A 15081-nucleotide genomic window follows, 5' to 3' on the forward strand; every position below is an offset into this window, starting at 1 on the left:
AGTGTTGCTCAGTTGCCCTTTTTCATGCGGTGGCTTCTTTTCAGAATCAGGTTTATTATCACTGACATATGACGTGAAATTTGTTGTTTGCGGCAGAAGACATAAAAATTAGCATAAATTACAAAATATATAGTGCAAAAAAAAAGGAATAACAAGGTAGTCTTCATGGGTTCATGGACCGTTCAGAAATCTGATGGCGGAGGGGAAGAAGCTGTTCCTAAATCGTTGAGTTTGGGTCTTCAGGCTTCTGTACCTCCTCCCCAAAGGTAATAACATGAAGAGGGCATGTCCCGGGTGGTGAGAGTCCTTAGTGACGGATGCCGCCTTCTTGAGGCACCACCTCTTGAAGATGCTCTCAATGGTGGGGAGGGTTGTGCCCGTGATGGAGCTGGCTGAGTCTACAATCCTCTGCAGCCTATTGTGATCCTGTACATTGGAAACTGTCCCAAGCTGTGTTCCCATCCGATGACAAGACCATTTCAGTGTCCATAGTAGCATCGGGAAGGTCTTATAACATGCGCTGGGCCATCCTCAAACAGTGGGGAGAACAAACAGTGTTGAACAGTCTGGTTCTTTCTACAATCCTGAGTATCAGCTATGGTGGAGTAATTCTACTTCATTGTTTTGGCTCTCGACTATTCTGAGCAATATCTTTAAATTACCAGTATAATTAGCTTCAAAGATAACTGATGCTTAAAGGTGGATTCCAGGCGAAAACTTCTCATGATACTGAAAATATTGAAGATGTATGAAGTTACACACCACAGTGTGAATGAGTATGTAAAATGCACAACCACCCAGTGGTAAAATGTACCTGCCTCACTGCTTGGGGTAGCTAAGGGTTATTGAGCAGTGGGGTTACATTACTGGACAGGTAATCTACAGCCATAGGTGAATGTTCTTGAGACGCAAGTTCATATCTCGCCATAGCAGATGGGATTACTAGGTTATTTAAAAAAAACAGTATTGGTAATAATAACCATGAAGCTATTGGATTTTTGTAAAACACTGTAGTTCACTAATCTAATTTAGGGAAGGAAATCAGCTGTTAAATACCAGGCACCTAGTCTGGGTAACTGAAATGGTCCAGCAAGCTAGTCCACTCAAGTGCAGTTACGGATGGACAATGATTGCCAGCCTTGTCAGTGATGCCTTTGTCCTGTGAGTGTATAAGTGAACAAAAAAGAAGTGCAGTGAGGGCTTCTGGCTCACTAAGTTGTAGTGGATTGATAGCAGCACACAAAACGCTGGAGGAACTCAGCAGGTCAGGCAGCATCTGTGGAGGGAAATGGACAGTCGGCGTTTCGGGTCAAAACCCTTCATCTGGACTGAGTCTGATGACTGAGTCCAGATGAAGGGTCACGTCCCAAAATGTTGACTGTCCATTTCCCTCCACAGATGCTGCCTGACCTGCTGAGTTCCTCCAGCAGATTGTGTTGCTCCAGATTCCAGCATCGGCAGTCTCTCGTGTGTCTGTAATGGATTGATGTTGCTCTTTGATTGCAAAGTGACTTTGACTCCTACCCATCTGTGACTTCCAACTGCCCAGTCCATAAAGCCAATTTTTCTCGAATCAGCTGATGTCTGCTTTGCAGGCAAGTCCAGAATAAGATATCTTTATCGCATGTACATCGAAACACACAGTGAAATGCATCTTCTGCGTAGAGTGTTCTGGGGGCAGCCCGCAAGTTTCGCCACACTTCCGGCACCAACGTAGCATGCCCACAACTTCCTAACCTGTACATCTTTGGAATATGGGAGGAAACCAGAGCACCCGGAGGAAACCCACACAGTCATGGGGAGAACGTACAAACTCCTTACAGACAGCAGCGGGAATTGAACCCAGGTCTCTGGCGCTGTAATGGCGTTGTGCTAACCGCTACACTACCGTGTGCCCCTGAACGGAGGATGTCACTGGGTCATTTCAGAATTAAGCACGTTGTTCTTGGTCTGGAGTCACATAAAGATCAAAGTCGAGTCTAGTTTATTATCATCTGCACAGGTACACGTACACACAGGTGCAATGAAAAACCTCCTTGCAGCAGTATCACAGGCAAATAGCATCAGATAAGCAGCATTCACAAGAAAAACATAAATTATTACAGACTAGGTAAGAACAGTAAATTTCCTGGGAATTTCCTATGTGTGGTAGTACCAACGTGCTAGCTCTTTAATCTGTGGATATGTAATTAACTGAATCTAAACTTCCAGCCAAGATGGTGAGATTTTAATTCATGTTTCCTGTTCATTAATCCAGATCACTAGTATAACAACTGTTATATGTATCGTATAACAACAATACTGCCATTGACTACACAACTGTTCCTACCAGAGCAGTTCAGCCCCCACTAAGTGTTGCTTGGGAGTGCCATATGTTTCTGCTGCATGTGGGTGAAGGTTTGTTGTTTCTAGGGAGCAGACTGAAAATTAGACGCTGAGGTGAGAGAGTATTAGTGCAGGAAACTGAGAGGCGCTTACTCAGGCACCAACACTTGGGCTGAATTTACACATCAACCAAAAGCAAACACTTTATCCCGTTTCTCTGCTGTGTTACTTTTTCCTTCGGTCTCCAGAATCCTGCTTCATCTGACGTACAAAAATTAACACTGGTAACCTGGAACAATAGAAGTTTATGCAAAAATTGATCCTTCACAAGTTTTTTTGCCTCCCCACAGCCGTCATTCCGAAGAACGTGCCGGCAGCACCAGAGGGGGATCCCGAGAAGCATAGTATGCAGGCTTCGGTGAAGACCACGTCGGAACAGCTCGCCGTCCACCGTGGCCGAAAACCGGGCAGGAAGCGGAGCCGAGTGGGGCAGGTGGGTGACAGCCAACCGGAACTACAGCGCCTCGTCTCATCTGCCACCAGACCTGTGGAGCCGCTGAAGATCCCAAAGAAGAGAGGCCCGAAGCCAGGGAGCAAGGTGGGTCACGTTAACTGGCCTACCTAGCCTGTTGTATTCAGAAACCACCTCATCTGAAGGTCTGTCAGCTGCGGAATGCACTGCCGTTATTTGCCTCAGTTGTTCTGACAGCAAGAACACACGAGGAAAAAGGAGCAGGAATAGGCCATCAGACCTCTCAAGCCTGTCCTGCCCTGATCATGGCTGAACTATGCTGGCCTCAACTCCTCCTTTGTGCAGGCACGGTAGTGTAGCGGTTAGCGTGACGCTATTACAGCGCCAGCGACCCGAGTTCAATTCCGGCCGCTGTCTGTAAGGAGATTGTACGTTCTCTCCATGTCTGCGTGGGTTTCCTCCGGGTGCTCCGGTTTCCTCCCACATTCCAAAAGATGTATGGGTTAGGAAGTTGTGGGCGTGCTAGATAAGATATTTATTTATTAGTCACATGCACATCGAAACACACAGTGAAATGCATCTTTTTGTGTTACTGAGAATGTGCTGGAGGCAGCCCGCAAGTGTCGCCACTCTTCCAGAGCCAACATTGCATGCCCACAGCTCCTAACCCGTACGTCTTTGGAATGTGGGAGGAAACCGGAGCACCCGGAGGAAACCCACACAATCACGGGGAGAACGTACAGACTCCTTACAGACAGCGGTGGGAATTGAACTCGGGTCAAGGGCGCTGTAATAGCGTTATGCTAACTGCTACACTACTGTGCGGCTATGTTGGCGCCGGAAGCGTGGCAACACTTGCGGGCTGCCCCCAGAACACACTGTGCGAAAAAGATGCATTTCGCTGTGTGTTTCGATGTAAATGTGACTAATAAAGAAATCTTACCCCTTAACCCTTAATTCCTCAATCTTTCAAATATTTATCTCTCTCTCCCTTAAGTATACAGGCAGTCCCTGGGTTACATAAGGGTTCTATTCCAGAGAACTCTCCATACACTGATTTCTCTGTAATGCAGAAATATTCACTTTCTATAGCTCCTCATTTCGTTTAACCCTACATACATAGAACATAGAACTTGCTATTCTTGCTAAAACTCACATATACTTGCTATAATTCTTTCATTTCATTGAATATTCACAATACTACCCATAATTAAACCAATGGAATATCTACTGTATCCATTCATTAATGAGTTACACAAAACATTTTATTATTACTACTAGCTTGAAAAGTGCTTTTAAAATGTATGGGAGAATTTGTGTCAAGTATCTAATGATCTGGACTCCACTGCCCTTGGAGGCAGAGAATTCCAGAGGTTCTACACCCAAACCCATGACCTCTCTCACCAGAAGGACAAGGGCAACAAGCACATGGGAACACCACCAACCACAGGTTCCCCTCCAAGTCGCACACCAGCCTGACTTGGAGGAGATTTTGTGCGTGGTGGTACCATCTTAGATGGACAACTTAAATTCAGTTAACTAATTAAATCTTGAATTAAAAAACCAACACCCTGATACCATTCAATCATAGGACAATCCCATTTGAGTCATGAAATGTCCTTCAGGGAGAAGACTGCTGATACCATGCAGACTTGTGTATATACCACCCTTCCTTCATTGTCACTGGATCTAAATCCTGAACCTCCCTGTCCAACAGCACTGTGAGAGCACCTTCACCAGAAGTTCTGCAGCAGTTCGAGAAGGTGGCTCACCTCCACCTTCCCAAAAGCATTTAGGGACGGACAAGAAGTACTGGCTTTGCCAAAAATACCCAGATCCTAAAAGAAATTAATTTAAAATAAAAGGTAATTTTATTTGCAAATGAAAGATTTCAGCTCATTCATGTATTTAAAGCCTCCCTTGACCTGGAACTGCTGCAGCAAGGTGAGTCTGGAGATGAGATTATATTTTTTTGAAGTTTTGCAGACATTAATTGCAGTCAAGCCAATTTCATTGATTTGCTAAGGTATGTTTGGAATCTCAGAATTCTGACTGCTGCTCTGTCCACATCAGGGAGTCATCGAGTTGTACAACGCACTCAGGCCCTTCGGACCACCACGATCATGCCGACCTTTTTGCGCAATTACACTAATCCCAGTTGTCCACATTAGGTTCATATCCTTCTCTGCCTTGCCTATTTAAGTGTCTGTCTATATGTCTCTTAAACATAGTGATTGCATCTTATTCCACCATCTCCTCTGGCAGCATGTTTCAGATATCAATTAATCGGTGTAAAAAAAAGATTCCCCTCAAATCCCCTTTAAAACTCCTTCTTCTCACCTTAAACCCATGCCCTCTTGTTTTTGATACCCCTACCTTGGGGAAAAGAATCTGACTATCTGTCCTATCTATGCCTTTTATAATTTTATATTCCTCTATTATGTCACCCCCTCAGACTCCTTTCCTCCATGGAAAACAAACAGAGCCTATCCAGTCTCTCTCCATAATGAAAGCCCTCCAATCCAGGCAACATCGTGGTGAATCTCCTCTGCACTGTCTCCAACGTAACTACATCCTTCCTATAGTATGGCGACCAAAACTGCGCACGATACCCCAAGTGTGGTCTAACCATTGTAAAGTTGCAACATAATGTCCCAACTTTTATATTCTGTGCCCCAACCTGTGAAGCCAAATGTGCCAGGTGCCTTCTTCACCTGTGTGGCCACTTTCAGGGAACTATAGACTTGAAGCCCAAGGACCCTCTGTTCATCAACATTCCTTAGGCCCTACCATTTACTGTATATGTCTTAACATTATTTGACTTCCCAAAATGAATAACTGTGCACTTGCTGGTATTAAGTTCCATCAGCCAGTGCTCTGCCCAACTTTCCCTTGGATCTTTATCTGTACTTTTATCGTATTTTGATTTGACGAGCTTTCACTTGCACTATGCAATTTTGTGTTTGTACCGATCAGGATACGTTTACTTAGCCTGATGGTCCTTCATGCTCCAAGAGTCTAGCTTGTCTTTAGCTCTGCGTTCTGTGCTCTATCCCACACCAGGACAGGCTTGGCCACCCAGATGAAGGGTCTCAACCCGAAACGTCGACTGTCCATTTCCCTCCACGGATGCTGCCTGACCCACTGAGTTCCTCCAGCATCTTGTGTGTTGCTCCAAATTCCAGTATCTGCTGTCTCTTGTGTCTCCGTTGGTGAACCCGCACCCTTCCAAGTCCCAAACGGTTTCTAGCAAGTCATCTCCCAGACGGGACACATTGAGACTCCTTCTGCTCACTCAAGTGAATATTAAAGAGCTTGTGGTGATTTTCTTTACAAAGAGCCTGAAAGTTCTTCCCAGTATACTGGTCAACTTTTATCCTCATTCAACCTCACTGAAACAGTTTGTCTCATCATTATCACATTGCTTGAATATTGTGTGGACATCAAAGTCAGATTTATTGTCATATTGGCGTGTGTGCACAGGTGCAATGAAAAGCTTACTTGCAGCAGCATCACAGGCACAAAGCATCAGATAAACAATATTCACAAGAAAAACATAAATTATACAAGAAAGAACACAATCAGAACAAATAAAACGAAGTCCGTTGTAGTGCAAAGTGGTCGTGGGCTTGCTATACCGAGGTAGTGATTAGGGTTGTACAGGTCTGCAGAGAGCTGTGGACACAGCCCAGCACGTCACGGAAACCAGCCTCCCCTCCTTGGACTCTGTCTATACCTCCCGCTGCCTTGGCGAAGCAGCCAGCATAATCAAAGACCCCACCCACCCGCATCATTCTCTCTTCTCCCCTCTCCTATCGGGCAGAAGATACAGGAGCCTGAGGGCACGTACCACCAGGCTTAAGGGCAGCTTCTATCCCACTGTGATAAGGCTACTGAACGGTTTCCTTATACGACGAGATTGACTCTGACCTCACGATCTACCTTGTTGTGACCTTGCACCTTATTGCACCGCACTTTCTCTGTAGCTGTGACACTTTACTCTGTACTGTTATTGTTTTTACCTGTTCTACCTCAATGCACTCTGTACTGACTCAATGTAACTGCACTGTGTAATGAATTAACCTGTACGATCGGTGTGCAAGACAAGTTTTTCACTGAACCTCGGTACAAGTGACAATAATAAACTAGTTCCAATACCAAAGTGGCAGTGGGCTTGCTATTCTGAGGTAGTGATTAGGGTTGTGCAGGTCAGTTCAAAAACCGAATAGTTGACTATGAATGGTTCACTACAGTGACTGCACTCCCAAAGTTTTTTAATTGATTGTAAAGTATCCTGAAAGGGACATGAAAAATGTTATGAAAGCACAAATAAAAATAGAAAATGTTGGAAACGCTCAGCAGATTAGACAGCATCTCTGAAAAAATTCTAATGAAGTGTCCCTGAAACATTAACTGTTTCTCTTTCCACAGATGCTGCCTGACTTGCTGAGTTTTTCCAGCTTTTTCTGTTTTAATTTCATACTTCCAGCATCTGCAGTTTTTCTTTTCATTACAGAAGTATAAGTTATTTTATTTCTGTGTTCTCTAATCTCTCTTCCTTCCCTGCCATCACTGCCTCCAAGACCCCCTGTCCCGCTCAACAAGGGTTTAGTTACTCTTAATGTTGAGCCACTTTAGAGAAAAGGCTGTGAGATTTCAGGATGGGCAATCAATGTGGTGTTGTCTGTAACCAAGAACAAGAGAACGACACCTGTGCTGCAGTTACCGTAAAACCACTACTGCAGATACCATGCCAAGGAAATATTGTAGGAATTGTCAAGGAAACTGATGAAGACAACAATGAAATGCGGTAGAAAATTTGTCTTACTGTATTTCATCATTAAAACATTCTTCGTTTGCATTTGGTTTTAAATATTGAATACCGTTACTTTTTTTAAAATGTGTATATATGTTTATTATGTGTAAAAATGCAATACTAGCAATGCATGATTCCTGCATTTCAAGAATTTGCAGAAAATTTCCTAAACGATTGAGTTTTCTGAACTCGGGTGACCATCCTTCTGGTGGTGAGTTAGTCCCGTTGCTGTTCTCCAGGTTTGTTCGTCTCTAATGGGCTTCTTTGTTCTTGCAGCGGAAACCTCGTGCCCTTCAGAATCCAGTCCCGACCTCCCCTACCACCAGCACACCAGAGCCCGACACCAGCACAGTCCCTCAAGATGCAGCCACTATCCCCAGCACAGCCATCATGCAGTCACCAACAGGTAAGTGAAACAAAACCCAAGAGTGCTGGAAGTGCTGAGCAGGTCGAGCAGCATCTGCGTGAGAGAAATAGAGGCAACTTTTTGGGTCAAAGACCCTTCATCAGAACTAGAACTGAAAAGAGAGGCGAGGAGGAGTATGTCTGTGAGAGTGAAGAGCAAAACTGTTAAGTAACACTTACTTTAGAAATTGATAGTTGGAACAAAGTGGTACAGAGACAAATCGAAGCAGAACTCGAGGGCCTGAGTTATAAGGAGAGGTTGAGCAGGCTCGGACTTTATTCCTTGGAAGATAGGAGACTGAGGGGTGACCTTCTGGAGGTGTATGATATCATGAGGGGCATAGTTAGGGTGAATGTACAGTCTTTATCCCTGGGTAAGGCTGTCCAAAACAAGAGGGCACAGGTTTAAGGTGAGAGGGGAAAGATTTAAAAGGGACCTGAGGGGCAACTTCTTCACGCAGAGGGTGGTCACTATAGGGAACGAGCTGCCAGAGGAAGTAGTTGAGGCAGGCACACCGATGGGACCAGCTTAGGTGGACACCTTGGTCAGTGTGGATGTTTGGATATGCTTCGATAAGAAATTGGAACAAAGTTATGCCCACATATGTTAAGGGGGTTTCCCGGAATTAGTTGAACTCAGTATTAACCCCAAAGGGCTCTCATGCAAGCTGAACACCTGAACAAATAAACAACAAGATGCTGGAGGAACTCAGCAGGCCAGGCAGCACCCGTGGAGAAAAACAGATGGTCAACGTTTCAGGTCAGGACCCTTCTTCAGGACTGAAGGCAGGAAAAGGGGAAGCCCGATATATAGGAGGGAAAAGCAGAATGGTGATAGGTGGACAAAAGAGGGGAGGCGGGGTGGGCACAGAGTGGTGATAGGTCGATGCAGGTAAGAGGTAGTGATAGGCAGGTGCGGGGGAGGAGGGGAGAGCAGATCCACCGGGGGATGGGTCAAAGGTAAGGAGGCAGGTGACATGGAGGGAGGGGAGGAAAAATATAGGCTAGGAGAAAAAAGAGAGAGAGGCTGGGAAAGGGGAGAAAAGAAGAGCCATTGGGGGGGTGGGGTTTGTTTTACCTAAAGTGGGAGAATTCGATGTTCATCCTGTTAAGATAGAAGGGCCCAAGACGGGAAATGAGGTGCTGTTCCTCCAGATTGCGCTTGGACTTCTCCTGGCAGTGGAGGAGGCCGAGGACTGACATATCTGTGATGGGGTGGGAGGGGGAGTTGAAGTGACTGGCAACGGGGAGATGCAGATCGCGGTTATGGACGGAGCACAGGTGCTCTACGAAACAGTCACCCAGTCTGCGTTGGGTCTTGCCGATGTAGAGGAGGCCACACTTGGAGCACAAGTGCAGTAGATGATATTAGAAGAGGTGAAGGTAAATCTCTGCCTCACCTGAAAGGACTGCTTGGGTCCCTGGATGAACACCTGAACACTGGGACAAATCTGCTGAATGCTGGCAGTGTCAGGGTTAACTTTAAACCTCTTTATCTCCCATCAGCTCACCACCATCTAAAGGTGTCCATTTGGCCTTTATTACAAGAGGATTGAAGTACAAGAGTAAATATGTCATACTACAATTAGACAGGGGCCTCAATGACACCACACCTGGAGTATTGTGTACATGTTTGGTCTCCTTACCCAAAAAAAAAGATATGCGTACCACAGAGAGAGTGCGCCAATGATTCACTGGACTGGTTTTAGGGATTGCAGGTTTGCTCTATAAGGAAAGATTGAGTGGACTATGCCAGTACTCTCTAAAGTTTCGAAGAGGAGGTCTCACTGAAACCTGCAAAACTTTACAAGGCTCGACAGGGTAGATACATGGAGGATGTTTCAGCTGACTGAAGAGTCTAGGAACAGGAATCCCAGTTTCAGAATAAGAGGTCAGGTCATTTAGGACTGAGGAGAGGAGAAATTTCTTCACTGAGACAATGGCGAAACTTTGGAGGGTTGTAGATGTTCAGTCATTGAATTCATTTCAAGGATGAACAGATTTCAGGGTATGAAGGGAATCAGGTGATATGGGAGTAGTGTCACTGAGGGAGTGGATCAGCCATAACCTTGATGAATGGTGGAGCAGGCCAGATGGCTGGCTTCTGTTCCTAATTCTTACGTTTAGCTTAGTAACGGTGTCTTCAGTGTGCTCCACAGGAAAGCGTCAAACAAAATGAACACTGAACCATGGGAGGTAGATAGGCACAGTGGCAGGTTGAGTAAATTACTGGGATTGTATCCAAAAGGTATTATCATGAGTTCAAATGGTATTATATTGACTTACAACATTGGCGGCCATTCAGCTCATCAATTTTCAGGGCAATCCCATTCTCCCACTTATTTCCCTGTAGCCTCTTCTCTCTCACATGTCCAGCAACCTACTGATTCTCCCAGCATGGCTGCTGGGGAATTTAAATCCAACGAGTGAAATAAATAAGTAGTTTTGATCACTAAGCCATCTGACTTTCAAGGAGTACACTCTGTGCCCTACCCTGTTCCAACTACATGTGATTCCTGACCCAGCAGTGTGGTTGACTTGGGTGTGATTAGGGGACTGACAATAAATAAATCACTTTGTTGTCCACATCTGGTGAGGGCGAAGGAAGGTTTAAAGGAGGGTCTTAAAGATGAAAAGAAAGGCAAGAGTGGTCTGGGGAGGGAATTCCAAAATGAGTGCATCAATGGCTGAAGGCCACAGTGGTAGAACAATCAAAACTGGAGAAGAAGAAGAATCTAAGGCAGAGCTGGGCTGATGGAGTTCAACCCAGATAAGTGTGAAGTGATACACTTCAGGAGATCGAATTCGAAGGCAGAATACATAGTTAATGGCAGGACTCTTAGTAGTGTGGAGGAACAGAGGGATCTTGGGGTCCACGTCCACAGATCCCTCAAGGTTGCCACGCAGGTTGATAGGGTTGTTAAGAAGGCATATGGAGTGTTGGCCTTCATTAGTTGGGGTATTGAGTTCAAGAGGCACAAGGTGATGTTGCAGCTCTATAGAACTTTGGTCAGACCACACGTGGAGTATTGTGTTCATTTCTGGTTGCCTAATTGTGGAAGGGATGTGGAAGCTTTATGGAGCGTGCAGAGGAGATTTACCAGGATGTTGCCTGGATTGGAGAGCATGTCTTACGAGGATAGGTTGAGTGAGCTAGGGCTTTTCTCTTTGGAGAGAAGGAGGATGAGAGGTGACGATAGAGGTGTACAAGATGATAAGAGGAATAGATCGAGTGGACAGTCAGAGACTTTTTCCCAGGGCAACAATGGCTAACGTGAAGGGACATAATTTTAAGGTGATTGGTGGAAGGTATAAGTGGGATGTCAGGGGTAAATTTTTTACACAGAGAGTGGTTGGTGCATGGAACGCACTGCTAGCAGAGGTTGTGGGGGCAGTTACATTAGGGACATTTAGGAGACTCTTAGATAGACACATGATTGATAGAAAAATAGGGGGCTATGTGGGAGGGAAGGGTTAGATAGATCTTAGAGCAGGATAAAATGTCAGCACAACATTGTGGGCCCGAAGGGCCTTTACTGTGCTGTAGTGTTCTATGTTCTAAGACGGAGGCAGATATTTCTGTGGCTGAAGTGACCAAGGATGAGAATTTTCAAATCAAGGCATTCCTTGATTTGAAGCTGGTTTGGGTCAGGAAGCACAGACATCGGGAGAACAGGAGTCAGAGTGAGTTCGGGTCTGGGCCGAAGAGTTTTGAATATTCAGGTTTGTGGAGAGCAAGAGAAGCGAAGCAGGGAAGTGTTGCAAAAGGTGGGACTAGAGGGTGACAAAGACACATCGGGGGAGGGTCTGGATTCAGCAGAAGATGAGCTGAGACAGAGACAGAGTTGGCCAGTGTTACAGAGGTGGAGAGAGATGGTGTGGACGTGAAGTCCCAAACTCGACACAGATACAAAAATGAGACCAAAGTTAGGTTCTGCATCAACTGCTGCCTGTGTTGGATGGAGCCTATGAGTTTATATCAGGGAGTGGAGGCAATGACTTTGATCTTCCCAATACTTCATTTGGAGGAGCTTTTGGCTGGTGCACAACCAGTTTAGAGATGGTGGAGATTTATCAGTGTTTTGCTTCCTTTGCATTGCTTCGTAATATTCCAGAAACTCTGCTTTTAACTTCCTGCGTATCCTCTATGATAGTCTCCTGAAATCCAGCCATCTCAACAGGGCATTACCCCAAGGTCCATTGTTCATGAACACTGCCTCATTATTCCTTTTTTTTGTACTATTTATTTATTTTTGTAATTTATGGTAATGTTATGTCTTTGCACTGTACTGCTGCCACAGAACATCAAATTTCACATCATATGTCAGTGATAATAAATTTGATTCTGATTCATGTTAAGGTCATTTATTGACTTGTGTTATGTGCCCCTTACTCTTCAAAACTTTACTCCAATCACTTCATTGCTTTTCTGGTTGCTCTGTTCCCCCCCACCCCTCTAGCCTTGGACCGTTACCCATTGACTTAATCTGACCCACTCTTCAACCATTACTGAACTCTGGAACAAGAGAAGATAGAAATCAAAGGGCCTACTTTCAGAAGAATGAAGGGTGATCTCACTGAAACATTAGCAAACTAAGGAGGGTGACAAAGCAAATGCTATTTCCTCAGGCTGGGGATTCCAGACCTAAGGGACATGTTCTCAGGATTAGGGGTCACCATTCCCGATTGAGTTACAGGGAAATTCCGTCACTCAGCAGCTTGTGAATCTTTGGAATTGTCCACCTCAGAGGTTTGGGGAAGTTCAATCATTGAGTATGTTTGAGCCTGAGATTGATTCATGGACCAAGGGAATCAGAGGCTATGGGGAGGGAGCAGGGAAGTGAACAAGGTTGAAAATCAACCACAACCATATTGAGAAGCAGAGCTGGCTCACTGGACTGAATACCCTAGCTCCTAGTTCTTACTTTTTCCCAAACTTATTTGCCTAAGTAGATCGCCCCTAGTGTTGAAGATCTCCTTAAAGCCTACCTTTGACCAAGCACCCACCACCCTTAACTTTGGCTCAATGTCATTTCCCTTGTCAGTCAGTGAAGAATCATTGGAGATGTTTCTCTGTGATAAAAGTCTGTGGGGCATTCTAAAACAGTAGTTTCGGGTCAGACCTAAGACACATCCAAGGGTATGTCTGACCTTGCTTCACTGTGATCTTGCTTCACTTTCACCAAGATGCCTAGATGCTGAAGTACATCGTTGATGTCTCTTGCTATTGTCGCTACTTCCATTCTCCCTCCTCCACCTGCCTGTCATCCCCCTTCACCTGGATCTACCTATCACCTGCCAGCTCTTGCTCCACCCCTTCCCCTCACCTCTTCATACTGGCTACCTCCCTTCTATCTTTCAGTCCCAAAGGAGGGTCTCAACTCGAAACGTCGGCTGTCCATTTCCCTCTACAGATGCTGCCTGACCCACTGTGTTCCTCCAGCATCTTGTTTGTTGATCCAGGTTTCAGCATCGGCAGTCTCTTGTGTCTCCATGATGTCTCTTGTCTGTTGGATAACCAAGTGTGTGTGTGGTCACCCTCTCCCCCAACAGAGAGGCTCCCAAACCTTTTGCTGCATCACCTGGAAAGATTAGTTTACTCTGTTCCCACTTTTTTTCCACTCTTTCCAACAATGAATAGAAACTACTTCAAAGGCAAAGTCAAGTTCATTGTCATCTGCCCAAGTACGTGTGTGCACAGGTGCAATGAAAAACTTACTTGCAGCAGCATCACAGTCACATAGCATTAGATACACAACGTTCACAAGAAAAACATAAATTATACAAGAAAGGACACAACTAGAACAAAAAAACGAAGTCCATTGTAGTACAAAGTGGGCAAAGTGGTCATACTGTTGCTACACTGAAGTAGTGATTAGGGTTGTGCCGGTTGGTTCAAGAACCGAATGGTTGAAGGGAAGTAGCTGTTCCTGAATCTGGTGGTGTGGGACTTTAGGCTTCTGTACCTCCTGCCCGATGGTAGCTGTGAGAAGATTGCATGGCCCAGATGGTGGGGATCTTTGATGACGATTGCTGAGGCAGCGCCTCATGTAGATACAACCGATGGTGGGGAGAGATGTGCCCGTGACGTATTGGGCAGAGTCCACTACTCTCTGCAGCTTCTGCACATTCAAATTGCCATACCAGACCATCATGCAACCCATCAGGGTATTTTCAACAGTACACCTGTAGAAGTTTGTTAGCGTGTTCAGTGACATGCCGAATCCTTCTTACCTTCTAAGTAAAGATGCTGAGGCGCCTTCCTTGTGATTGCATCTCTGTGCTGGGCCCAGGATTTGTGTTTGTTGTTGTACTTCCCCACATACAACTTCACTGTGCCGCTCTGACTAACTTTTGAAACCCTGCTTCCCCCAGGGGTGGTGAGCCGTGAGCTTTGTGCAGATTTGTTCACGGTATTAATGTAACCAACCATTTTCTGTCTTTTTATCCACGTTCAGTGTGTGTTTACTTGAACAAAAGCGGCAACCCAGGACCCCACCTGGACAGGAAAAAAGTACAGCAACTACCTGATCACTTTGGACCAGCTCGGGCTTCTGTGGTCTTGCAACAGGCTGTCCAGGCCTGTATAGACTGTGCGTACAATCAGAAAGTGGTGTTCTCCTTCCTGAAGCAGGGTCACGGTGGGGAGGTGATATCTGGTGAGCAGATGAGTTCTGTGTTCAATCTGTTCTTTGTTTTTGTTATAAGATATAAGATATCTTTATTGGTCACATGTACATCGAAACATAGTGAAATGTGTAGAGTGTTCTGGGGGCAGCCCGCAAGTGTCGCCACGCTTCCGGCGCCAACATAGCATGCCCACAACTTCCTAACCCGTACGTCTTTGGAATGTGGGAGGAAACCAGAGCACCCGGAGGAAACCCACACAGACACAGGGAGAACGTACAAACTCCTTACAGACAGTGGCCGGAATTGAACCTGGGTTGCTGGTGCTGTAAAGCGTTCTGCTAACCGCTACACTACCGTGCCTGTTATATCTGATGGAGAGAGATTACAGCATGCTGTGGGACAGAGGGACCTGGATACCATAATGTCATACAGC

The 15081-nt window shown here is 45.4% G+C and overlaps 1 protein-coding gene across 8 annotated transcripts in view; it reads left to right on the plus strand.

Annotated features, from left to right (window-relative positions):
• The window catches only part of LOC127581693 (polycomb protein SCMH1-like), a 215827-nt gene that overhangs the window by 180721 nt on the left and 20025 nt on the right, over positions 1 to 15081 (plus strand). For all 8 annotated transcript variants that reach the window (XR_007957991.1, XM_052036325.1, XM_052036330.1 and 5 more), the window contains 3 exons: positions 2676 to 2923; positions 7890 to 8019; positions 14477 to 14677. Coding sequence is in view for 7 of the 8 variants with exons in the window: in XM_052036325.1 (XP_051892285.1) it covers positions 2676 to 2923; positions 7890 to 8019; positions 14477 to 14677 (579 nt within the window). In the remaining variant the exon portion in view is untranslated. The remainder of the gene's footprint in view (positions 1 to 2675; positions 2924 to 7889; positions 8020 to 14476; positions 14678 to 15081) is intronic.

The sequence above is a fragment of the Pristis pectinata genome, chromosome 22 (genome assembly GCF_009764475.1).
Source record: "Pristis pectinata isolate sPriPec2 chromosome 22, sPriPec2.1.pri, whole genome shotgun sequence".
Lineage (NCBI taxonomy): Eukaryota > Metazoa > Chordata > Chondrichthyes > Rhinopristiformes > Pristidae > Pristis > Pristis pectinata.